This window comes from Ambystoma mexicanum, chromosome 11 (genome assembly GCF_040938575.1).
Source record: "Ambystoma mexicanum isolate Mex_15411 chromosome 11, UKY_AmexF1_1, whole genome shotgun sequence".
NCBI lineage: Eukaryota > Metazoa > Chordata > Amphibia > Caudata > Ambystomatidae > Ambystoma > Ambystoma mexicanum.
Window position 1 is genome coordinate 1,094,696,562 of NC_090934.1, and position 25,114 is coordinate 1,094,721,675.

At 45.8% G+C, this 25,114-nt stretch overlaps 1 protein-coding gene across 1 annotated transcript in view; it reads left to right on the forward strand.

Moving 5' to 3' along the window:
• Window positions 1-25,114, forward strand: part of MINDY2 (MINDY lysine 48 deubiquitinase 2) — an 838,774-nt gene that overhangs the window by 693,028 nt on the left and 120,632 nt on the right. Inside the window, exon 7 of the mRNA XM_069624356.1 lies at window positions 23,941-24,114. Within this exon, the coding sequence (XP_069480457.1) occupies window positions 23,941-24,114 (174 nt within the window). The remainder of the gene's footprint in view (window positions 1-23,940; window positions 24,115-25,114) is intronic.

The window sequence follows — 25,114 nt, forward strand, 5'->3', positions numbered from 1 at the left end:
GAAAGACCCAGCTGAATTGATAGGATCTCCTAGTAGGGTCTAGAAATGCCAATTTCGTGAGCCATAAATACAGATCTGACCGGGGTACACTGTGATGAATCCAGTGGAGTCATCACTGATATCCCGGCGGCTACCTCCTCCCATGTGTCCAGAGGACAGCAGTTGCTACCTGATCCTGACCCTGGGGTGGCTATGAGGGAGGATCACATGGGAGGATATGACCTCCAGGGGATGTCTTGGCTTCATTAGATGAGACATGGAATCCTCCATTTGCCCTTGAAGATAATCCTCATATACCCAATACCCTATTGCCATACCGCCACACAAAACTCTACACCTTCCCCTTGGAAGAATAAAAAAGACTCTCCACCAAAGCATATAAACCAAACTTCTGAGCTTTGGTATACCATGTGGAAGTACCACGAAGGCCTCTATCAGTTCCATCTATTCATCATCCAGATCTGCTTTACCATGCAGGCATGTTGAAGGTGAATATCCAAACTCTTCATCAAACCTTAACAATTTACTCCCTTTCCCAGAATCCCCTGAATACTGGGACGAGGAAGAGGAGAAGAACAGTTCAGAGTGGAAGAAGCTTCCAACCCAGCGAGCGCTCTAGCTGTTGGCCGAAAACACAGATCCTCGGGAAATGTGAAGACCGGCAGCCCAGTCTCAAAGGCTGCTGTTGTTGGTGAGAGAAAACTCTGCCTCTCCGCAAGGCTCAATGTCCTGAGCAGGTGTGGCAGAGCCCCCTGGCTCAGAGCAGAGGAAAAGGGGAAATGCTGCAAGAAGGGGACACGCTGCAGACACGCAGGGCTACATGAAGAAACATTTGGGTGTTCGGCAACCGCAGAAAGCAGACCCTTACCTGCGAGAGCCCAAATCCAAAACCGGAGTGCTGAAGGAAAGCCGCAGGAGACTAAAGGATGCTGAGAAAGCAGTCATGAAGGGAAAGCAGGAAGAGTACCTTCACTGAGTGACCGCAAACAAACCTTAGAACTCCAACAAGATCCTTGCCCCCTTGTGACTGTCTTTTTTAATATAATGGTTTTGTAGCTTGTCAACCCATGGATAGTGGGGATCCTGGGGCATATCACAGGTGCGCCAAATGCAAATAATAGTAAAGCAGTCTGAAGAACAAGAGAAAAAAAGAGACTAAGAAGGAAACGTGAATTCAAACCAAAGCCCTTACCAGTATGTGAATGCATGGAATGCATATATATATAGAAACACTGAACAAATAATATATCAAGAGGATAGTTTATCCAACCAAGTCATTGTACAGGTGTGGAAGGGGATGAATATGAGAAGCCCTGGCAGGAGACTATTCCAGGCAGTTACTAATGTGTGTAGTGCAAGAGGCCCTGGCAGGAGAGTATACCAGGCAACCACAAGGGTGAACATACAAGAATCCTCGGCAAGATAGTATGCTGGGCAATTTGCAAATGTGTGGAAACAAGAGGCCGTAAGCAAGGATATTTGGACTGTGTTGACCAGACAAGCAGGAGCAAAATCCCGGCCTCACAACTCTGAAGTGAATAGAACCATAAAACTTTGTGTGTGACAGTCTTACTGTGGCCTGTGATGAATCCTACTGAACCCCTGCCTAAAGTCTCCTCCCATGTGGTCAGGGTAAGGCAGCTGCTACCTCATCCAAACCCTGGAGGTGGCATCAGGAGGGAGGAACACATGGGATGGGATGGCTGTGAAGGGGAAGTGGTGACTCCTTTAGGAGAGACGCAGTATTACTCCTTTGCTGAGGACGAGAATCCTAGAATTCCCAAATACTAATGACATGCTGTCATTGTTCAATTCCCTCCCATGAAACTACCCAAAGAAAATGCTATGAAAAGTAATCTAGCCAGAATAAGGGGTGTACCTTGGGAGTTCAGGACTGAGTTGGCCTATACCCAAATGTTAACCCAGAGGCGCTCTAAGAAGGCCATTTGATAACAATTGACAATTTTGAATACTGAACAAAGAAAGTAATACAACTGCGATCAGGGCGCAATTCCCCCTTAAAAGGACACCAATTTGGGTAAACTATAACCTGCATTGCCAACAACCAAGAGACTGTAAAGAAACGGCACAGAAGCGCGAACAGCATAATTCTTTGTTTTGGGACACCAATTGTGGGAAACCTAGAACCCGCATTGCCAACAGCAAAGAGGTTGTAAAGAAACCACACAGAAGCAACAAGAGCACAATTCTTCTTTTGTGGGACAACAATTGGGGAAACCTGCAACCCATATTGCCAAGAGTCAAAAGACTATAAAAAGTGGGAGCCAATGTTGAACCCTCCTCACATGGGATACTGGTGTGGAGAATCTTGCATCAAATATTGCCACTAGAAACAATTGTAGTTGTTGGAGTTTTTATCTTGGCAGGCGAGTAACTCAGGAAAGGGATCAATAGTAGTTTGTCCTATTAGGTGAGTGGACCAGGAAAGATGTTTTGAAACAATGTGTTTGTGGCAAAAGGTGTGGTAGAAAGAAAGTGTTACAACTATTATCATTTTGACAAACTGTTGCTTTACAAGAAGAAATTATTTCTGACAAATCCTGACAGAAGTATTCAGTTGGAAGAAAAGGCGGGATATGCTAATAATTGCTTTAGATCCTGAAGAGAACACTTTCCTTGTTTCATTAACTTTTGTTTTGTGAAAGACATTGGCCTTACCAAGAAGGATATCGTGGAAGATATCAATTGCCTTGAATTTGAACAAGTGTTTTGCGAGAGAAAGACCTTTTTCTTATCAAGAAGGATATTGTAGAAGACAAGTGTTTTGCTTTTTGGAATAAGTGTTTATGAAAGAGACAGCTGCATAATAGCAGTCTCTGCAGTCATCCCTACGCTTCACCTGAAAGTGTTTCTTCCTGCTGTTCCTGTTAGCTAGCCTGTCTACTAGCTTTGCTGAGAGGGCGGAACTTTGCTTTAAATCCCTCTCTTGCCATGGAGCGGCCACAGAGTAGCTGCAGAGTAGCAATCTCTGCAGTCTATGGCAAGGCGGGCAGCTCGAAGCAGAGGCGAAAGCGATCTGTCAGTACAGAAAAAGTAGACACCCCTCAATCATAAGGCAATGTACAACGGAATTAATGCTTGTTGGCTCCCCTCCTAATCCGTCTTTATGGACCACCGCTTTCTGGCCCACATCGTTGGGTCCTCTACCCTGTTCTGTAAACAAGGTAAAGAATCTGGTGGTTATCCTCTCTGCATCCCTTTCTATCTCAAATCAGGTTTCGGCTGTTTGTCAGTCCACACACCACCAGATCAGGGTTCTAAAGAAGGTGCTACCTATGATCCCAGAAACCATGCGTCCCCCGGTGGTGGCGGCACTGGTTCTCTCACGGCTGGATTATTTTAATTCCTTATACTTATCTCAACCGACAGGTTTGCTACAAATCCTCCAACGTATGCAAAATCTGGCAGCCAGACTGGCCACTGGGTCCCCCTATGGCGCCCACATCTCACCGGTACATCGCCGTCTCCACTGGCTCTCGGTGGCACAGCGTGTTAAGTTTAAGTCATTATGCATTGTCCACTGGGCAGTTCATGGCTTAGGAGCGGAATTCCTTCAAGCTAAATTTTCCCGTTATATCCTGGATCGTGACCTTCGCTCCTCTACAACCAACCTTCTTAAGGTCCCCAGGTTCAATCGGGAAAGACATGGCGGCAGAGCCTTCTCTATTACTGCTGCCAAGCTCTGGAACACTCTGCCACTATCACTTAAATCCTCGGCTAATCATCTGGCTTTCCGGAAAGCCCTGAAGACCACCCTGTTCTAACGCGTCTGTCCTTGTTGAGCTCGCAGCTTCCCTACCAGCGCCATGATGCCTCTGGGCGACCGTGCCCTTTACAAATATATATAACATAACATAACTTTGTTGGCCGAAGACCAACCGCCTCATGTGTTTAGTATTAGAAATATATAACCATAAGCTTGACTAAAGTGCGGCCATTTTAAGGTGACTGAAGTCGCCATTTTGTTTTCTCTAACGTTTGCTTTTTGCTTTCTGTTAAAACTGCTTTGCTGAAATATTATTCTGCTCCATTAGTGCATAACGCAAGGCCGCGAGAGACATGTTGAAACATAACGCAGCAACCCAGACAGAAATGCCCGGTCTCTTCCCTCAAATATCCTTGGAAGTAAGCAGCACGGCATTCTAATCAGTACACAGGTGCCAGCTAGTCTCGGAAACACAGTAGAAATGCTAGAAGCGAACATTAAATTACTTCAATTAGGCTCTTCTTTGCGGCCCCCCTTTCCTGAGCCCTGGAGAGGAAGTTGACCCCCAGTACATGAATAGAAACTAGGAGAAAGCAAGGCCTGGAATGTGTCTCTCCCCTGCACGCAGCTTGCTTGCAAAAACAGAAGCATTGTGTTCTTTAAAACAAAGACTTGTGTCTGTAGGCTCACAAAATTGCAAACTGTTGCTAAATGAATGTTTGAAGGTGTCATACTCGTCACCACTGTCAATCATCGTGCCCAATTCAAAGGAAATGTATTGGGGGCGGTATTGGATGTGTCACTACTGATTGTAAGATGCTTGCTTTGTATATATGTAACTGTTGTACGATTCTCTCTCTCTTGCGTCCCCCTGGGTCTGGAAACACACGTCACGGGGCGTGGGACCCAGTTGGCCAACTGAGACTATTTGCTTTGTAATAAACCCTAGCTTTCGGGAATACAACCTTGTGTCTGGCGTATCAGTTCGTGTGTGGTGATTGTGCCTTGTTTCCATACGCGAGGGTACCTCAGGGGCCCCTTCCAAGATGGCGCCCGAATAGGGACCCTCCCCCACTTGTTCCATCGTGTACGTTGTAAAATAAGGAAGGCGGAGAGAACAGCGAGGACGGGACGAGCGAGCCGGGATCAAGAGGTGTTCAGGGCGCCCCTGTGAAAGCGATGAGAGACTCCTTTGCAGATCTGCACACATCTGATCCCTGATCGACGTGCCCGGCCAGAGAACAAGGAGGCGAGGGTCCCGAAACGAGGTAGAGTGAGCCAAGATACGCAGACACAATGTCATTGGTTGTGTCACTATACGGACGAATTGCGTCTTGAAAGACGACTTGACGGATCAGGTGAGTCGTGTCCCGATTCAAAGTAATCCTGATATTGGTTGAGAGTTGATTTTGCAAAATCAAACACCTAGCGTAAGGTTGATTAGCTGAGGGTAAGGTTAAAACATGCCTGGGGTATTGTCCACTTTAGCAGGATTTTTCCGTCAGCGGTAGACAATCTTTAGAAACTGGCCAGGTCGCGCCACCCGTGGGGTCGCCGGCGTATGTGAAATATGGTGTAGGAGCGATAATGTTTTGTGTGACTTGGCATAGGCAAACCAGAAAAGAGGAAGATCTTCAGTGGCCGAATCATGGGAGTTTTGAGATTCCGAGAATAGATAACTTGGAGAAGGTGTTGATGAAAAAGAAAACACACCCTGCAGCATTTGATATCCTTAGGGACTGGAGAAGGGAAGCTATGCTTCGTTGGAGAAACATGCGCGCAGGCATAAGTCGAAAGCAAAGAGAGTGAAGGAAAAGGAGGGGGAGGAGTGGAATGATAGTTTGAGAAAGTCAAATAGACGCGATCAGTTGAGTATAGAAAAAATATACCCACAACAAGAGTTGCATTCATCAGATGAATTGATAAATAAAATATTGACTGATACAAAGCGAGGTCCAAGGGAAGAGATTAGAAAGACAGCGTCAGTGACGATTGCTCAGCCCCCTCCAGTTGCTCAGCCCCTCCCTACTGATCAAATCTCAGCACAAGCACAGACCACACAATCGGCGCCTCCCATTAGCCAGTCGGCGCTGCAACAGTCACTTCTTGTGGTCCCATCTGCACCTCCCTCCCTAGTTGTTTCTGTCCCATCTGCCCCTCCTGTAATTGAACTTGAACTCATTGAAACGAGGGAAGGGGCTGGACAACGTGGATGCGCGAGAGTAACCCGTAGTGCGATCAGCAAGGAGAGAAGACGGGAGTTGCAAGAACAGTCAGAAATTTATATAAACGGGAATGATGAAACATCAACGCTAGCTTTGATGTATGATTTCAGGAGGAGCAATGAAAGACAGGTAGTGTTGGAATTCATGGGGGAATATTTAATGGCGAGATGGAAACAGTTAAGTGGAAGGCTACCGCCACAACGGTTGTTGGATTTGAATGCATTATCATTTTGTAGAGCGAGAGATGAAGAAATCAGGGAACATGTAGACCGACTTTTTGAATTTAAGAATGAACTTGATGATGAATATGCTGAAATGTTTGCCACACCGGGGTATAGGAATAAAGATATTAGGAGAGATAGGAAGGAAGTGGCGGTGCCATATATACTGCAGCGTTTTTGCCGTCGCCAAGACAGCCAAGTGATAAACTAAAAGTATGTATACGAGAGGTGTTAAAATGGATTTCAGATCCTAGTATTCCCACAATGGAAATACATGAGATATTTGATGAATGCCCCTGGCCAATGAAAATAGTAGCACTACGAACAATGGTTGAGGTGCCACTCCAGCAGGTGGGGGGACACATTAGAGGAAGAGGAAATGCACAAGGCAGAGGTAATTCGAACATGCATGGAGGGCCTCTGGGACTAAATCAGTGCAGGTATTGCAGAGAGGAAGGTCACTGGCGAGCGCTATATCCACATCTGCAAAATAGAAATGGGTATGGCCAGAGAAGACAGCATAGGGGCATCCAGGAACTAATGGGCAAAATAGAAATACCATGCAGCAGCACCAAAATAGCCAAGGGAATGGTACCCAAAATCAGAACCAAACTCAGAATCAAACTGCTTCTACTCAGAATCAGAGTCATCAGAACACGCAAAATGGAAATAGAGGAAGGGGCGGGAACATTTTTGACACTCAATCAAATGCGTACTATAATAACAGCAGCGATTACACATCGGATGATGTGTTGTTTGCTCAATAGGACAGCCCAAGACAGGGGTCGGAACCAGTGCCTATTTCCGTGAATCAGAAAGGACCCTATGTAGAAATGAAAGTCGGGAATAGAGAGCATAGTTTTCTCGTAGATGGAGGGGCACAAAAGTGCTCGATAGATCATCACTTGGTTCCAGAAATACCACTGTCAGGGCAAAGAAATATTTCAGTAGGGTTCGCAGGTACCCCAGTAATAAATCCAGTGTCCCAACCAGTACCAGTAACATTAGGGCCATTCACTGAATATTGTCCATTTCTCTTAACAGAAAACTGCGGGGAAAATCTATTGGGGTTAAATCTATTGGAAAAACTGAGTGCAGTTATCCATTGTACGCCAGATGGAGTGTTCTTGACAATTTAGCCACAGAATGTACCGGTATCTGAATTTTTGTCCAAGCCTTTGCCAGGAGAATTGAGTGAAGTGCCAACTTGTATATGAGCGATGAATGACAATGATGTGGGATGCTTGAAGATAGAGCCAGTGAAGATTGCTCTAAAAGAAAGCGTAACGTTACTTCGTATTCCACAGTACAAAATTTCAGTAGAAGGAGAGAAAGGATTGAAGAGCATTGTTTCGGATTTGGTAAAATTGGGGGTGATTCAAGAGATTACAGGCAATGCATGTAACAGTCCCATTCTTCCGGTGTATAAGAAAGGAGGTCATGAGATACCATATAGTTTCATAATTGATCTGCGTGCATTAAACAAAGTAGTAGATCCTCAATTCCCGTTGGTTCCAGACGTCACCACAATTTTGACAATGATTCCTGCCTCGGCAGAGTACTTTAGTGTGATTGATTTGAAAAATGCCTTCTTCAGTATTCCAGTACACAAAGAAAGCAGAAATCTGTTCGCCTTCACGTTAGGAGGACGATCATTTACATTTACACGCATTCCACAAGGCTACACAGAGAGTCTGAGTATTTACAGCAGAGCATTGAAAGAACAGCTAGATATGCTAGAATTACCGGCAGGTTGTGTATTGTTACAATATATACATGACTTATTGATTGCTGCAGATACAGAGGAGATTTGTAAAAAGAGCACTGTCTTACTGTTAACACACTTAGCAGCGCATGGCCACAAAGCGAGCTTAAAGAAATTCCAATATTGTCGAAAGGAGGTGGCTTATTTGGGTTTCCTACTTTCGAGAGAAGGGAGAAGACTGACGCCAGAGAGGATAGAAAGCATTTCTGGTATGCCTATTCCAAGAACACAGAAAGGAGTCAGAGCTTTAATAGGCATGGCTTCCTATTGCCGGCAATGGATTGTACATTTTGGATTGATTGTGAAGCCAATGGTGGAATTGACAAAAAAGGATGTTGTGATGCCTTTGCAGTGGAATGAAGAATGTCAGAGAGCGTTTGATTTGCTCAAAACTGCATTGTGTTCTGCTCCAGTTTTGGGCACACCAAATTATGAGAACATTTTTAGATTGTTTGTACACGAGAGTGAAGGCTTTGCGCTGGCTGTTTTGACACAGGAACAAGGCCGAAGAAATAAGCCATGCGGCTATTTTTCTTCCGCGCTGGACCCTGTAGCACGCGCACTACCACAATGTTTGCGAGCTGTTGCAGCGGCTGCTGCGTCAGTGAAACAGACTGAAGGGATGGTATTGCCGCACACCTTAATATTGATGGTGCCACATGCCATAGACGTTCTATTAAATAGAACACAGACACAACATCTCACCTCTGCTAGATTGACTAGATACGAAATTGTCCTTTTTGCACCACACATCCAAATTATGAGGTCTAGCGCTTTGAATCCTGCAGAATTAATGCCACTGCCCACGGAAGAACTAGGTGAAAATGAATAACTTCCCCACGATTGTTTAATGGTTACTGAGGAAGAAACAAAAGGAAGAATTGATTTAAGAGATACCCCACAAAAAGAGCCAGATTTAGAACTGTTTTGTGACGGCTCCTGTTTGAAACTACCTGATGGCACATCAACTGCTGTCTATGCTGTTACCACGTTAAAGAGTATTGTAGAAAGTAAAAGAATCCCCTACAACTCTGCACAAGCAGCGGAGATAATAGCTTTAACCAGAGCCTGTGAGATTTCTGAAAATCTGAGTGTATATATATATACTGACAGCCAATACGCCTTTGGCGTGGTTCATAACTTTGGCCGACTCGGGGCCGAGAGGTGTTCCTTGACATCACATGGGGCCAGAATTCAACATAACCCTTTGATTGTACGATTGCTGTCTGCACTTGCGTGTCCAAGGCGTCTAGCAATGGTGAAATGCGAGGCGCATAAAAAAGTAACATGCAAAGTGGGAGAAGGGAACGCATTTGCAGACAGGATTGCGAAGCAAACTGCCACTGACTTGAATACCAAAATGTTAACAGTACAGTCTGAGGAAGTGCCCTGCATGATAGAGAATGGAATTGCTACTGTGAAAGAAATGCAGGCAGAAGCCACTGTTGATGAAATACAAGGGTGGGCTGAGGGCTCTGCTGAATTAGATCTTGAAGGGTGCTGGGTAGACAAGAAGAGCAAAAACTGGATGCTGCCCAACTCCTATGTAACTGCAATGGTCATGATGGCCCACAGCCCTACTCACATTTGTACCAAGAAGATAGTTCAGCATCTAGCTACAGTATGAGAGAACACACACATAAAGAAAAATGCTCAGAGGCTGGTTCAGAATTGTATCACTTGTCTAGAACACAATGTGGGGAAGGGAACAGTGACTCCAACAGGCAGTTTTGGCCCTCTCTCTATGCCATTTGAGGTAATCCTTTTTGATTTCATAGAGATGGAGAGATGCCAAAACTTGAAGTATGTCCTAGTGGTCATATGTGCATTCAGTAAGTGGGTGGAAGCTTATCCATTAAAAGACCACCGCCATGAGCACGGCGAAAGTAATGTTGAAGGAGTACTTCTCCCGTTTTGGTCTGCCCCGTGTCATATGGTCAGATAATGGTCCGCATTTTGTGGGCGCAGTGATATTACAGATTTCGCAGGTCTCCAGATTGACAAGAGATTCCATTGTTCTAGGCACCCCATGAGTGCCGGTCTTATTGAACTCCACAACGTCATTTTGAAAGCCAAAATAAGTAAGATTTGTGCAGGTAACAAGTTAAGCTGGGTAGACGCATTACCACTAGCGTTACTCTGCATGCGTACATCTGTGCAGGCAAGAACTGGGCTCTCCCCATATGAAATAGTGATGGGGAGACCGGCGAATGTTTGGTGTGCACCGCAGCCGAAACGGTTAAGGGAGCTTGAATACCCTGTGCTCAGCATTTATTGTAATCTGTTAATCCAAAAATAGCATTTGATTCATCAGGAGGTGCTGGAGGGATTCGCAATCAGGTACACTGGTCCGGGACATGCACTGGAACCCGGCGAATGGGTGCTGATAAAGAACTTCGAGAGGAAAACATTGCTTGCACCAAGGTGGCGTGGGCCCTATTTGATACTTTTAACAACGCAGACGGCCATTTGTGTAGACAGAAGGAAAGCGTGGATTCATGCAACACATGCTAAAAGGTCCCGTCACAGTCTGAAAAACTGCCTGATCGAGACGACCAGAAAGAGACAGCGGTCCCAGAAATGAAAGAAACTGTTGCCAGTTCTTTGCCACAAAATCTGCCTGATCCTGAAACGAAGCCTGAAAAGATTGCTGTAAAAGAGGAAGGGCAAAGAGTGCCCCAAAGTTGTCCAGCAGAACCTGCATCACTGCTGGCTGACACAGAACGTGTACCGCTTTGGCGCCCACCCTCTTACATTGCGCCGCAGCCTGAAATGAAATCTGCATCATCACTTAGGCTCCCACCATCATCTTCCATTGCGCCACAGGCTGACTCCAAGCTCGAATCTGGAAGTGCACCTGCACTATACATTGATCACACGATACCAGGAGCAAGGCGGTATCATTTGCGGAACCCGAAGGAGGAGTGATCAAATCTTCATTTCTTTTGATCTTTGTTGCCTCTGTTTCCTATCACGGATGAAATGGGAACCGGAGGCCTAGAGGAGAGCGGCATGAGGGTTGTGCAAGTCGGGCAGCCCAAAAGTGAGGCTCCTCGGTGCTAAAAAAAAATAAATAAATAATCCATGTGCAGATCACCCCTCCCGGACAAGAGGGGCTCACATGGTACGAAGGCAATTGATAACTGCTCTGGAGTCCTTTGAACAATGTGCTGGTGCACAGAGATCTTGCCCAACGTATAGCAATCTAGGCTGCTAAGAACTGGCAGAACAGACTGCTGACATTTACTGAACTTATTGACATTCGAACGATTGCAACAAGGAGAAATATTCACGACGAACATTGTTGAAGAAGAAGAACCGTGAGAGAAAAAATGCCGGAACCAACTTTTGGCCCCTCCTGCACCACTGCTGATAATGAGTTAAACATAGGGACTGGAAGGTTGCACAAAAAGAATTGCTGAAAAAATCTTATGCTGATCTTACCAATAGTAATGTGCATAATGAGTATATTAGCCCCAATAATGACCGTATTGGTATTATGGTATTTGGAAGAAATGCACCCCTTAGAAATACTCTTGCCAGTAAGAAACATCTCCACTACTGAAAGCCCGGTTCATGTAATTACTTAGTCTGTCCCCAATGGAAGAAAGACACAGATAAGGTTATGGAAATAACACACTACTGCTAATAATGAATATGACCCACTCCATGTTAAGAAAAAATAATTGCTGGGTATGTGCCCACTTGCCGCAGCATGGTGGTAAAGGAATTGGTTGGTATGTGCAGCCCCTGACATTGAGTTCTGCATGTTACGCATCACTGAGTGCATTATATTATGGAAAATGGAACGAAAGTGAAACTGGTCGACTACATAGAACAAATATGAATGAATTTGAAGAGAACATTATGAAACCAGTAGGTTGTTCCATATTTCACAAAGCACGACCGATCACACTAGTAGTGATGCGACAAGACAGACTATTTGAACCCTATAAATCATCTGTAATCACATGTCAAATGTACCCAGAAGGAAATAAAGATACAGTGCCCCCCTCCTATCCACTAAATTACAGTCCACGCTCTGTCCCCCTTTGCCTGAGAAAGAAGGGTTCCTATTTGGTGGGGACATTCACTAGATGTATGAATATAGCATTCCTTGATAAGGAGGTAGAGCTAGTTTATGTAGGAGATCCTGTTTATTTTATATGTGGAGAAAAAACGTATCCCTGGTTACCTAGAAACTGGGGAGGTACTTGTTACTTGGGATTTTTGTTCCATGGGGTATTCCTTTCAAAAACAGCAGACATAGCCAAATTGGCCAGGTCAAGACCACGGCGGAATGAGGAAGGAGGTTTAATCGCAGAGGACATAGCAAAATCATTCATACAATTTTGGGGCCAAGCAATAAACTTGTATAATAGAAGACAACTGTCCAGGATTTTAGAGAAAACGATAAATGCGACAACAGATATATTATACAATATGACATTAGAAGAAAAAGGAATTAGATTAATGACCCTCCAAAATAGAATGGCTCTTGATGTAATCCTGGTTGATCGTGGTGGTGTTTGCAAAATCGTGGGATCAGCGTGTTGCATATTTGTAAGCGACTCCTCCCCTACGATTTTCGAAGCGATAAGAAAGTTGCACGTTTTAAGCTCTGACCTTCACCCCCCTGAAGGGAGCTGGGAATTAAACATAAGCTCCTGGTTCTGGGAAGTATTACGCTCATGGGGATGGAAATTATTTGAGATACTAGTAGCAGTGTTAGGAATATTCATGATATGTTGTTGTTGCGTACACTGCTTACCCATAATATGTACTGAAATAAGCGAGGAGTGTGTACAGTTGGTAGAAAAAAAGAGCACTGCTAAATCAAGTACTCACGGTAATGATGAATCAAAGACAGTAAAATAATTAATGTCAATCAATATTGATGACAATGAGGAGGAGACCAGTAGTGTGCAAGATTCAGAATCAGAATCAGATACGGAAGAGGATGCAATGTACGGATGAGGCGTTTGGCATACGGCCAAAAGGAGGGTTTGTCAGTCCAGAAAAAGTAGACACCCCTCAATCATAAGCCAAAGTACTTTGTTGGCCGAAGACCAACTGCCTCATGTGTTTAGTATTAGAGATATATAGCCATAAGCCATAAGCTTGACTAAAGTGCGGCCATTTTAAGGTGACTGAAATCGCCATTTTGTTTTCTCTAACGTTTGCTTTTTGCCTTCTGTTAAAACTGCTTTGCTGAAATATTATTCTGCTCCACTAGTGCATAACGCAAGGCGGCAAGAGACATGTTGAAACATAACGCAGCAACCCAGACAGAAATGCCCAGTCTCCTCCCTCACATATCCTTGGAAGTAAGCAGCAAGGCATTCTAATCATTACACAGATGCCAGCTAGTCACGGAAACACAGTAGAAATGCTAGAAGCGAACATTAAATGACTTGAATTATGCTCTTCTTTGCGGCCCCCCTTTCCTGAGCCCTGTAAAGCCCTGGAGAGCAAGTTGACCCCCAGTACACGAATAGAAATTAGGAGATAGCAAGGCCTGGAATGTGTCTCTCCCCTGCACGCAGCATTCTTGCAAAAACAGAAGCATTGTGTTCTTTAAAACAAAGACTTGTGTCTGTAGGCTCGCAAAATTGCAAACTGTTGCTAAATGAATGTTTGAAGGTGTCATACTCGTCACCATTGTCAATCATCGTGCCCAATTCAAAGGAAATGTATTAGGGGCGGTATTGGATGTGTCACTACTGATTGTAAGATGCTTGCTTTGTATATATGTAACTGTTGTACGATTCGCTCTTGCGTCCCCCGCGGTCTGGAAACACATGTTGCGGGGCGTGGGACCCAGTTGGCCAACAGACTATTTGCTTTGTAATAAACCCTAGCTTTTGGGAATACAACCTCGTGTCTGGCGTATCAGTTCCTGTGTGGTGATTGTGCCTTGTTTCCATACGCGAGAGTCCCTCAGGGACCCATTCAGATCCTCTGTCCAGTCCTTCTCTTTTGATCGCAAGCCCCTCACTAGAGGCAGAAGGTCGCCGGCTTCGGAGTTCGAATAAGCCTAAGCACAAATCAATGGCTCACCGCCCTGGCTGGGAGGCAGGGCATCCGTGTGCACTGGATCCACCGAGACCAGAAGACGCCGAAGCTAGATCATCCTTCGAGCGGGACGCTGCAGACGGCGACTCCGGAGCCTGCACCACAATTACAGCTCCCTTCCCCCGTGCAAACCCTCTGCAGCCTTTGGCAAGCCCGGTAGCGCACCTCGGAGGAGCGGCGCGGCCGGCCAAACCAGCTAAGGGGCGAGGTTGGGGAGCGGGAAGTCAAGGAACTGGCTGTTGCTCCCTTGTTGCCACATCCACCTGTGGGGTCTACCAAAGGAGGAGCAGTGCCCCCTTTGACTTTGCCTGCCAGTCTTGAGGTGGCTGGGGGCAAAGGGGCTGCCTCTGCGCACCCGATCTCGTCTTGTTTGCCGCCTCTTAACCAAATAGAGGTATATATTCAGCAGCACGCCCGTCCGCCCTCATTTGGGGCACAGGAGTTCCTGGGTGCGCCGGCGGGCCCATCCTCACCTACCTTAGCTCAGTCGGGGGACATTGAGGAGCTGGAAACCCCAGGATGTTCTCCCCCGAACAGTCCACAAAACGGGCACGAGTACTGTTGCCAAATTAAATCGCTATATGCCTCCACAAACGCGCGACTCCAGAAAATAAGTCCAACGAGGGGCCGCACGAAGGGAGAGACTAGAATTCATGCAGCGACCTTGCCTGTAAAAAAACTTCTTTGCTAAATTTCTAAAAAGGAAAGATGTTGCATCAGAGGACCTTTCCAACGCTGAAATTTATAATGCGGTTGTCGACCAGGCGTGACCTTCTAAAGCTCTTTCAAACCTTGCGCGCCTAGTGGGGGGCCAAACGCCCGGCACGGCTGGCAGCCTCAAGGTCTTGGTCCCGCACTCATCCTCAGTTAGATGGCATTTTGGGTCGCCAGGTCCTTCCCCACCCTCCTTGCTGCGGCAGCCTAAACCAACCCCGCAGGCGGAGGAGCAGGGAGAGATCCTTGCTATTTCCGGTACGCCTTCCAGGTCCCTGGCAGTAGACTACTCCGGTCTCCAGAAAGCTTCAGCGCCCGCCTCAGCGCTCTTTACTTTCCCACTGAATACTGTTGCCCCCCAACTGCCCCCCCCCTTCAGCCACTCTGTCTGGATACAGAGATGACCTTACCACAGATGAGATGTGGGTAGAAAGGGAACTCCGCAAGACCATCTACACCTGTGCCTCCGTCCTCAGCACACATCAAGGGAACAAACAATCTCTGCCCTCGATCTGACACGCGCATGGTGAGCGACAGTGGTGACCCACAGTCCGGTGTGAACCCAAGATTGGAGATTCAACCCGAATCCCCCTCTACCGTCACCGACTCAAGCATTAGGCCGCCTTTAGGCACAAACGTTCCTTTCCAGCCAGAGCCTATAACATGTTCAAGACCTTCCTTTGCTTCAGATTCATTTAGAGGCTCGCGTACCCAGCAAACTCCTCCAAGAAACCGACCATTAAGTGAGCTTCCGCCTAACACTCCTAAAGACTCCCCGGGAATGTCAGCAGTTAAGATTGCTCTTGCTCCGTTTTGTAAACTGTACGACTCTATTAATGAAACTTTAAAAGACCATACATCTATTTCAGCCATGATGAACAGCCGACTGATTTTCCTTGAAGGTTACATCAATGCATTAAATAATCGAGTGGAAAAGGGGTCCTGGGGCCCTTGTGATTCCGTAAAAGACCATCCTCACGCCGCCTCAGAGTACCCCCCATTCTCTTCCTCTGTTAAACCTAGAACAACGGCCGAAATCAGAACACAGACTCCTTTGTCTATGATAAGTCGTAAACCAGAAGACCACATTTCAAAGGAGAAAAAAAAACAATCTTTGACAGCCTGAAAGCAAAGGATCTACCAGTCAATATGCAGTCATTACCTCGAGTTGAGTCCCTTTCAAATAATGAGTGGGGGGGGGGGCTTCAATCTGGCTTCCGAAGCAAACGCTTTTAGAAAAAGCCCAGAGCGGCACATCCAGTGTAACCAGAGCCTGGATGATCAACCATAAGCATGAAGGTGACGCAAGCCCTTCCCGTCCTCTACCCCCAAATCTGCCGGTTGAACCCGCCACAGATGACGAGTTAATGAACCTAAGTGTTTATTCGGTTTCAGAGGTGGAAGAGGACAACCCTCGACACGGAACCGCCGAAGCTGAAGGAACTGCTGAAATTATGGGTGCTGTTAAGCCACCGAACCACCCTCAAACGGGGCCCACAGTCAGGAAGAACTTTACTTCCAGACTCTGGAGAAACGTTGTGAGAAACTTATTGCCAAACCCACCTGGTGCCCAGTGGAAATGAGGAGATCTCCGCAAGAGCAATCTTGACGCGCAACGCAAACAGACAGTGCTGGGACTTCGCGACCAGCTTTTCCAGGCAACAAATGTGAGGAGGTGAGACCTCGTTCCCCGTCTTTTGACCCTAAAACCAGTAAGAACCGATGGGTATATTCCACCCGAGACTGCTCGCCCTTCAAATCGCAGAGACACCACCAAGGCTCTCATCTGACAAAAGTAAGTCCACGTTGACAAAGACTCAACTCAAAGTCTGGACATTGGAAATCTTCCTTACGAGCAAAGACTGAGCGCTCGTTTAAGTTAGAACAACTTCTTGACAATAAGAAATACATTATCTTAAATCGAGGCTTTGTGCTCAACCTATTCCAATGTATTCCGTCTTTGCGGCGATTGAGAACCGATGATATCTTACTGGTTGAACCAGTCCATGAAGGAAAAAAAGCGACGGCCTATCTTTATCTTCCTCAGTAAAAAAACATGATCTCTGACGCTGCTGAAAATCTCCTGAAATTGGGCTTTGATCTCTCAGAATTAGCAGAAAATGGCCCATCTCTGTCTAGGAGCGTGTCTCATGAGGACGTCAGGACCACAAACACCAAAATCCCCGTTGGCCCCGAGTCCTCTTCTTCTAAACCACCATCATGGACGATTAATGAACCAACTAACAAAGACAACCGGATGAAAGAAATAGTAATTAACCTCCCTGGTTAATCAACAACTAGCCCACGCCAGAGCCTGCGCTCCGTCCAACAACCTATCGACCAGGGAACGTTTTCGGACAAAACTAACTACAAAGATCCACTGGGAATAGGTAAATTTCCAAATGGACCCCTGAACAAAATCCAGCGAACCATCTCGCAAGTTCCAAACCTCGTCAAAAATTTGTCCCAACTAAATACAAAGCAGGCACACCTTGCGCAACTCTGGTCCTGGATTCCGAAGGCCCTAACAATCAACAGGAAGCAATAGCAATGTGCCAGTTCCCTAAGGCTCCCACTGGATCCCTTAATCACTCGACCAGTCCCTGTGAAGGAGGAGCTGACTTTGGGGTCCTGGAACACAAGGGGCTTTCACCACCTGACCAAGGAGGGCGGCGCCTGGATGATGGAGAAACCAACAATGGATGGATATGCTATAATCTTCGCACCAGCAAAAAAAAGGGGCCCAGGGACGCCCATTCTCAGGTATTATAACTGTGATACGCTCAGGCAGTGGGCTGCATTTCCAGAAAACGCTGAAGACATCTATGTATCTTCTTGTCACATTACTTCGATGGGACCAACCCACAGGTGCAAACACTACGACTTTGTCAACACTGTTGATCATCATGAATACTTATTGGAATCCCCTGGCCATGGATAAGACGTTTCTTTCGATGATTGAACAAGCCATCGACGAAGCCCTTGTGGAGCATCAAGCCGCCAATGTGATATGTGGCGATTTAAACGCTACATGTTGCCCACATGATGACACGTGTCCACAATTGACAATCCCCTCGCACAGAGAAGAAAGAGGCAACAAGTGGCTCGCCTTAATGTCATCAAGAGCTCTTCTCAATGCAGGTGACCTATTTCCGAGGCTAAATCGGGCGCCCTCTTGGGCGAGAGGAAGTTCCTATGCTGACATCGATCGCATCTTTGTAAGCAGACCCTTAGCTGCACAAGTTGCCTCATTAGAAGTATTAAACTCCACCGCCAGTGACCACAATCTACGGGCCTTCACGTGGAAATCACGGCCAGTACGAAAAAAAATGTATGTCAAATCAAGTTGAGTGCAATCAACAAAGAAATCACCTAAATTGTCTGTGTTAGGCAGAAACCTGTGCAGTTCCCTCTGGGACCACTGCAAAAGATTTAAGACTACAGGTGTTGGCAGTAAACCCACTTGGTAGCAGTCTGCACCGCACAGATTCACTGTGGTAGCTGTGGCTGAGCAGTCAGACTTCCCTCAAGAAGAGTTAGGCAGTGTACAGAGGATACATAATAGGTACAGAGGTACAATAGCACAAGCAAACACTGACCAGAGCTATGGGTAAAAGTATAAACTTATTTATTAAAGGTACACTCATAAATTACACTAGCACATTAGAAAAGATAAGAAAGTCAAACACAGTTACTATTACTCATATGTACATCCCTAATCGTTTGTTGGACAATTCTAAGTTAACACCACTTATTTCCAACCAGAGGTGAGCGCTTAACGTTAGATGGTACTCCAACAAGTATTACCAAAAGGGAGGGAAAAGGCAGAAATAAAGAGAGCAGTTAGGTAAAACACTTTTCACATAAGGTTGGCAAAGACAGTCAATAGTGGAACAAGGGGAATTAGTTTGGGGCCCGTGTTAGAGGGAGCCAGGCGAAAATGTGCCCAAGATCACACAATGTCACAAGTCTTTGCAGGTGAGTAGGAAACGGTTTTACTATGGTTCTAAAAAGTTTAGTTAGTGTCCCGGACCTACCCAGGTTCGAGAGCCGAGGGCTAAATCTACCCCGTACAATCGGTGGCAAGGGAGGCCGGGCGGATCACAGTACCTTTAAAAGTGGAAAGATTCCTCCAGCGGTGATAGTCGTTCCTGGTAGTGGGTGCAAGTCGCGGCGTCGTCCCGAGGAAGAGGTGATCTCGACGGGGAGGAAGGCTGCAGGTCGTTGCACTACCAGGGATGAGGCCAGCCGTGGAGTTCTCCGGTCACAAAGGATTTTTACCCTTCTTTCGCGGTTGAGGTAAAAAGTGGTATCCCGGTTGCCGGGGTGCTTGGCACAGGCAAGGCGGCCACGAGATGCTTCGGGACGGCGAAAAGAAGGCAGCAACTGGTTGTCCCCACCAGTTAAGGGAAGAAGACTCTCCGGCGGGAGATCTCCTCTGTCGTCGGGAAAAGTGGTGAGACGATTCTGCAGGGCTTCACCGGTGGTGTCGTCTTGGCAGGTCGGCTCGGCTTCTCCCTCTTCGGCTTCTTAGGTCCTGTGGCGACTTTTGAAGAACCAGTCCCAAAAACCCTGCTTTTATGCAGCAAACCCCCATTCATACAGCCTAGCTGTCACTCAAACATGCTAAGTGGTGACCGGGGTGGCTCACTACTTGGGCCAATCACACTAGAGTGCGACCTGAGTTGGCAAGGCAACTCGGTCCAGGGTGCCTAAACCCCCTCCCACACCCCCTGTGGTACCCAGACAGAATGGCACCACTTTGGAGGGCTTCTTCCCGCCAAAAGTGGAACAAAGGCTCGACTCGGGTTCAGGGTTACTGAAGTGAACCTAGACGCCATTTTGGCGGCGAGTTCCGGCAAAAAATCCCAACCGGTGAATTTATATTAAATAAACCGGCGGTATCTTTAACATTGCACCAAAAAGTGGTGCATCAAAAACCAATGGGAAATCCCATTGGGAAATATTCCGGTGGAATATTTCCGTGGTATCCACGGCCACCAGCCAGAACTCGGCGAGGGGGGACGGGACAGTACCCCCTCGACAACAGACCCAGGGGCAATCTAATTGCCCCTACCAGTACTTCCACAGTAAGATGGTTTGTACTGGTTAAGTTCCTAAATTAAGACTAGTAAAGTCAATGGTAACTTTACAGACCCAGGGAGACAGTAGTCAGTCCCAGGGTGTGGAGTCTATGTTTGGGGGTCTCCAAGACACCCCTGTGCTACTGCACTGAGGGTGCTGTGTAACACACATTCAAAAACCAATGATGGCCTATGGGGAAAATTACCCCCCCAGCCCATAAGCGCATAGCAAGTCACAGAGAACACTCTCAAGTCATGTCCAAGAGGATAAAAGAGTCTCACTCTTGGCAGGAGAAAAAAAATAAACCCCACAAAATCCAGCAAAGCTGCTGGGGGACTCACTAGGTTAGGAAATTCAGCCTAAACAGAGAATTCTTCCTAACAGTCTGCCAGATCCCTGGCGACTATAACACACTTTCTAAAGGGATCTGAAGCACGACATCCAAATGACGCTCCAGCAGTCCCGGATTACCAGCCTCTCCTGGTTCCGTATACATCGTCTGTTAAAAAGGCCAGAAACATTTCCAACCCTCGCAGTCATGCATATTGCAAGACTCTGGTAGGGAAACGCAGAGATCTCAGGAAACTGAAGTGGCTAGCCCGGATACAGCCCTCGCAAGTCAACCTTTACTTATTATGTACAGCATTAAAATCTTACAAGTCTTGGGTCAGGCACCATCGCCCAAATCTTTACCAACAGGATGCGGAAGCAATGCTGAGGCACGTTTATGGTCAGAACCGCCGTGAATTCTGGGCACTACTTAGATCTGCCGACCCAGCCATGGAGGAAGCTCCGTTCAACAACATTGGCCGAATTTTTTTAAACAACTCTTCCAACATCCCGCAGCACCCCCTACCATGCCAAATATTCATTGTGTTATTTTGTTCTATGTATCAATGTGAGGGTCAGAGACTTTTTGGACACTAGGTCATCCTTGTTTACTTTTGTTTGCTATGTAGGGACATCCTCACTAGAATAGGGAAAGATAGGTGTTTATCTCATCCCTTTTCATTTAGTAAATGGCAAACTTTGAGAAAACTAAACCTTTGTGTCCGTTTCGCGTTTCTGACCCCTCACAGGGCCCAACAAGACACAAGGAGCTATTGTATAAAGAACTATTTGTGGTAAATAGGAATCCAGGGGAAGGGAGTCACCCTGTGGAAGGAGGACGCTTTATCCCTGAAAACTTGAGTTGGAGTTACTTATTCTTTTTTTTACAAACACTTTTTCAAAAGGCATCAAAGGTTAGACATATCCCTTTTCACCTTTTTATTTAGTTTATAGTTTGAGGGTCAGAATAGAACTTTTGGACACAAGGACAGATTTGATTTTGACATCCTGACACAGACATATCCTTAGTTTTTGTTTAGATCAGGAAATTCCTCAAAGAGCAGGATTGGAGAGGCCTTTTTCCAACCCTTTTCATTATATTAAAAGTCTTTTACCAAAAACATGGCTAACTTGTGTCCGAGTTTCATTCCTGACTCTTGAAACCACACAATCTCTCCCTGGAAGGGGGGGGCAGGGGGAAGACAGGAGAAGGAACAGATGAGATTCATGTTTCCACTACAAAAGAAGGTTTGAAAAATAATTTTCTTAGGAACAAACTGTTCCATTTTGTGTTTGTTTTGAGAAACCAGAGACTACATGAAACGTTGGGGGGTGGGTTGGGGGGATGGTGATCAGCGAACCAGTCATCTCCCTTGGTGGAGTAACCCTCAAGTAAGCAATAGCTTGGAGTTCTTTATATCTCTAGCATTGGATCTTTCATAGATTCACGAGCATTGAATATTCCCCGTTGTCTGGCTGGGAATTCTCAGTTACACATGTCCTACTTTTAGTGATATAAAGAAAAAAACAGGAGTGTTTTGTAGTCGCTCCACTTCTTTAAGGGTGCTTTTAGCCCCATTATCTGGATCCACGCATGGGGGTGACTGGAGCCTGTACGAGAGTTGGAGGCGCAGGCGTCCCATACCGAAATAGCATAAGCACACCTCCCGTACACAGGCTTCGGACGCTGCAAGTGATATGCTGCGCATTCCAGGAAGATGAGTCGCCTAGAACCGTGGCTGGTTGCATCTCATCCCTCTGCGTTTCACCGAGCGGACACTGTTCCCTGGTACCGTGTCTTGCCTGTTCCCTGCTCTTGGTTTCTGGCAGACTGTTCCTCGTCCCTTTCTCCTTTTTCCTGTACTCTGGCCCTGATTACGCTTCCTTCTCGTCATGCCTTCTTTTCTTCCATTTGCTTTCTACTGGCCAACCTTAGCAGGTTCCTGTTTTCTGCCTGAAGGATCCTCCTATTCCTGGAAATGACTGTCTTAACTTGATCGGGAGGTCTTCGTCCTTCCTGTGAGCATCTGTAGTCTTCATTCTGGAGTTTTATTTTTTCGATTCTGTTTTTCCTTCATATACCTGCCATCCGGGAGACCACTTTGACTGGAGTGTTCCATTTCCTCTCTAGTCAGTGGCTTCCATGAGGGTCAGGCCTTACCTCCGCCAGACCCATCGTATCGAGGAGTTGAGGCCTGTTGCGGACACCCATTCAATGGGATGCTGAGTAGCAAGCCCCACCTTTGAGGCCATCTTCAGATTCTAACTGAACGTCATGCTGAGAGGAGTCCTCGCACCTTTTCTCCCAGGAAAGAAACTTCAGCAATCATGCATCTATGCAAATTTGAGAAAACGTTCTCTACAGATAAGTCAAAGGCTTTTTTATCTTTGGGATCATGGAGAGCAGATCTAAAAAAATCCCTCTTCAAAGCCTGTGCTACATGTTGGATGAAGAATGTCTGAGGGGATAGGCATGAAGACTGTATTTACTGCCTATATTCTAATCGCACAACTGAAGACTGCGAAATATGCAAGGGGTTCTGTTCAAAAACGCTGAGGGATAGGCGTAGGAGACTGGTTGTTCTGGTTAAATGAGGACAAGTGTTACTCTCTGAGGCAGAGTGCTCAGAAAGCAGGAAACCCCTCTGAAAAGTTTACCTCTGAGCCTCAGAAGAGGTCAAGGTCAGAGGAGAAGCCACACAGGCCAGATAAACACACAAAAAAAAATGCCTGATGCAGACACCCTGTCAACGACTCACGTCTCAACCACAGCAAAGGTTCAGTCAACTTTGGTGCACATATCGACCAAACGTAGGGACCCATTGACGAGCAGCTACAGCTAGACTACGAGAGGCTCATCGATAACCACCCATGAAATCAAGGCAATTACATGGTCGATGACCTCGTCCACTGAGGGATGGACGACTGGCCACGTCTCGACCGTTCATCTGTCGACGATACCCCATGGAATAAAGGTGTCAAGACATTCAACGGGTACCGAAGCAAACACCATTTACTGTGAAACAGGACCACATGGCGGAGAAACACAGGGAAAAAGAGGTATCTCCCACAGTGAAGTGACACTCAACTAAGCAATAGCTTGGAGTTCTTTATTTCCTTCTTTCTAGAGAAGACCTAGATTTGGGACTCCCAGATGAGCACCGGTTTAGTGTTTTTTTTAATTTTTTTATTTTTTTTAGCCTGTGGAAACCTCTCGGATATAAGGACCTAGAACAGGCTTTTCTCCTGCATGTTTATCAATAAAAAGGTGTTGAACCATGTCCTTGTGTCCACGTCCTATGTCTGGCCTACCACAAATACGGGAGGGCCAGATACTGTTCCTGGAGCAGATCTTTGCGATTACTAAGGAGAGCTTTGTGAAACTTTGTAAAAATCTCAAAGTCAACGTTTGGTTTAGAAATCTTACATGGAAGGAGCCAGCCTTAATTATTTTTTATGTTGGTTTGTCTGAGCTAAAGTGTGCATCAAACAGGGCATGTAGATTCTTGTTGCTGGTAGAGAAGCGTAACACAATCCCAATCCCAACCTCCAAACACAAATTCCCAGTGTGGAGAATTTGAGATTCGAGTGTGTAAGGAGTTAAGCTTGACATTAAAGGAACAGGTACAATGGCCATTTGCCTACATTTTCTGTTTAATTTAGATTTGTCTGTTGGATGAGTTCGGAAATGTTTAAATTGACAGTAGTAGATTATTTAATTTTGTTAAATTGGAAATGCAAGATAATGCCTATTACAACAAGAGTTCTTGATATCCCTTCTGTATTCTACCGATTCAGGACCAATTGTACCTGCTGGTTACAGACCAAGGCTTTCTCACGGAGGACAAGATCGTCTGGGAAAGTTTACACAATGTGGATGGGGATGGAAACTTCTGTGATGCTGAATTCCACCTGAGACCCCCATCCAACCCTGAAACTGTGTATGAAGGGCAGCAGGATCAGATAGATCAGGTAAATCGGCTGTACCCTCTCCCTCCTTATATTTTTCAGTAACTCTCTTCGCAAAAATACATGCACATATACCGTAATCGTTGATACAGTCCCAGTGGCCATTCCCATGTGTGTTGCTCTAAGTAAGCATTTTCTTAATCCTTTTTTACTTTATATAAAGTAGTTTTTCTATATAACTGGATAAGTCAACCTACTACAGCCATCTACTCTTCTTTATGATTATTCACAAATGTTTAGATGGCAATCAGTCACCAAAATAATAGAAGTGGGATAAAAGCCAAGACAAAACAATAGGGTTAAGCATGCAGAAGAAAACTAGCTTACAGTGTTGTGGTAAAGGAGCATACCTTACTCACTTTTGTTCTTGAGGGAGAAAGTGAGCGAGGAAAAACTCAGTTTTTTGGATAAATAGCACATTTTATAAAATCAGTATGCTTAATTTATGATCTGGGAAATATATATGCGGAAATCAACTACCCATCAAACTTCTGTCCTGTTTCTCTCACTAAAGAAAATACCTTTGACATTGGGAATCTGTGACTGACTGGGTTTCAATGATGTGATAGGCTGCATGTGTTGCAGCATTCTCACTTGTAGTTATTCTTCCCCTCGTAGATCCTTCAGTGACTTGCGTGAAATAATTTGAACAGTAACACATTACGCCAAACTCAGTAGGAGTGCTTTCCTGCCTTGTAGAGCTAAACTGACAACTTCAAGCTGCTAGCTGCAACTCTGGTTAAGTGACAACTGCATTTTTGGAAAGCAACAGGCAGCCCATGTACTACTTATGGGATCATTTTAACTAGTCTGTCTCTAGCACACATAATGTGGCACCTTTTTGTTTAGTATACATTGTGGAAATTACCTTTAATACACAGTCTGTTCGTGATATATCAATTTCGCCATGCTTTGTTAATATGGAAATATGCTCTCTATCTTGTGTCTATAATCACAGGCTATCCTTAATTAGCAATTTGTGTAACAGAGTGGACTTCCTTTT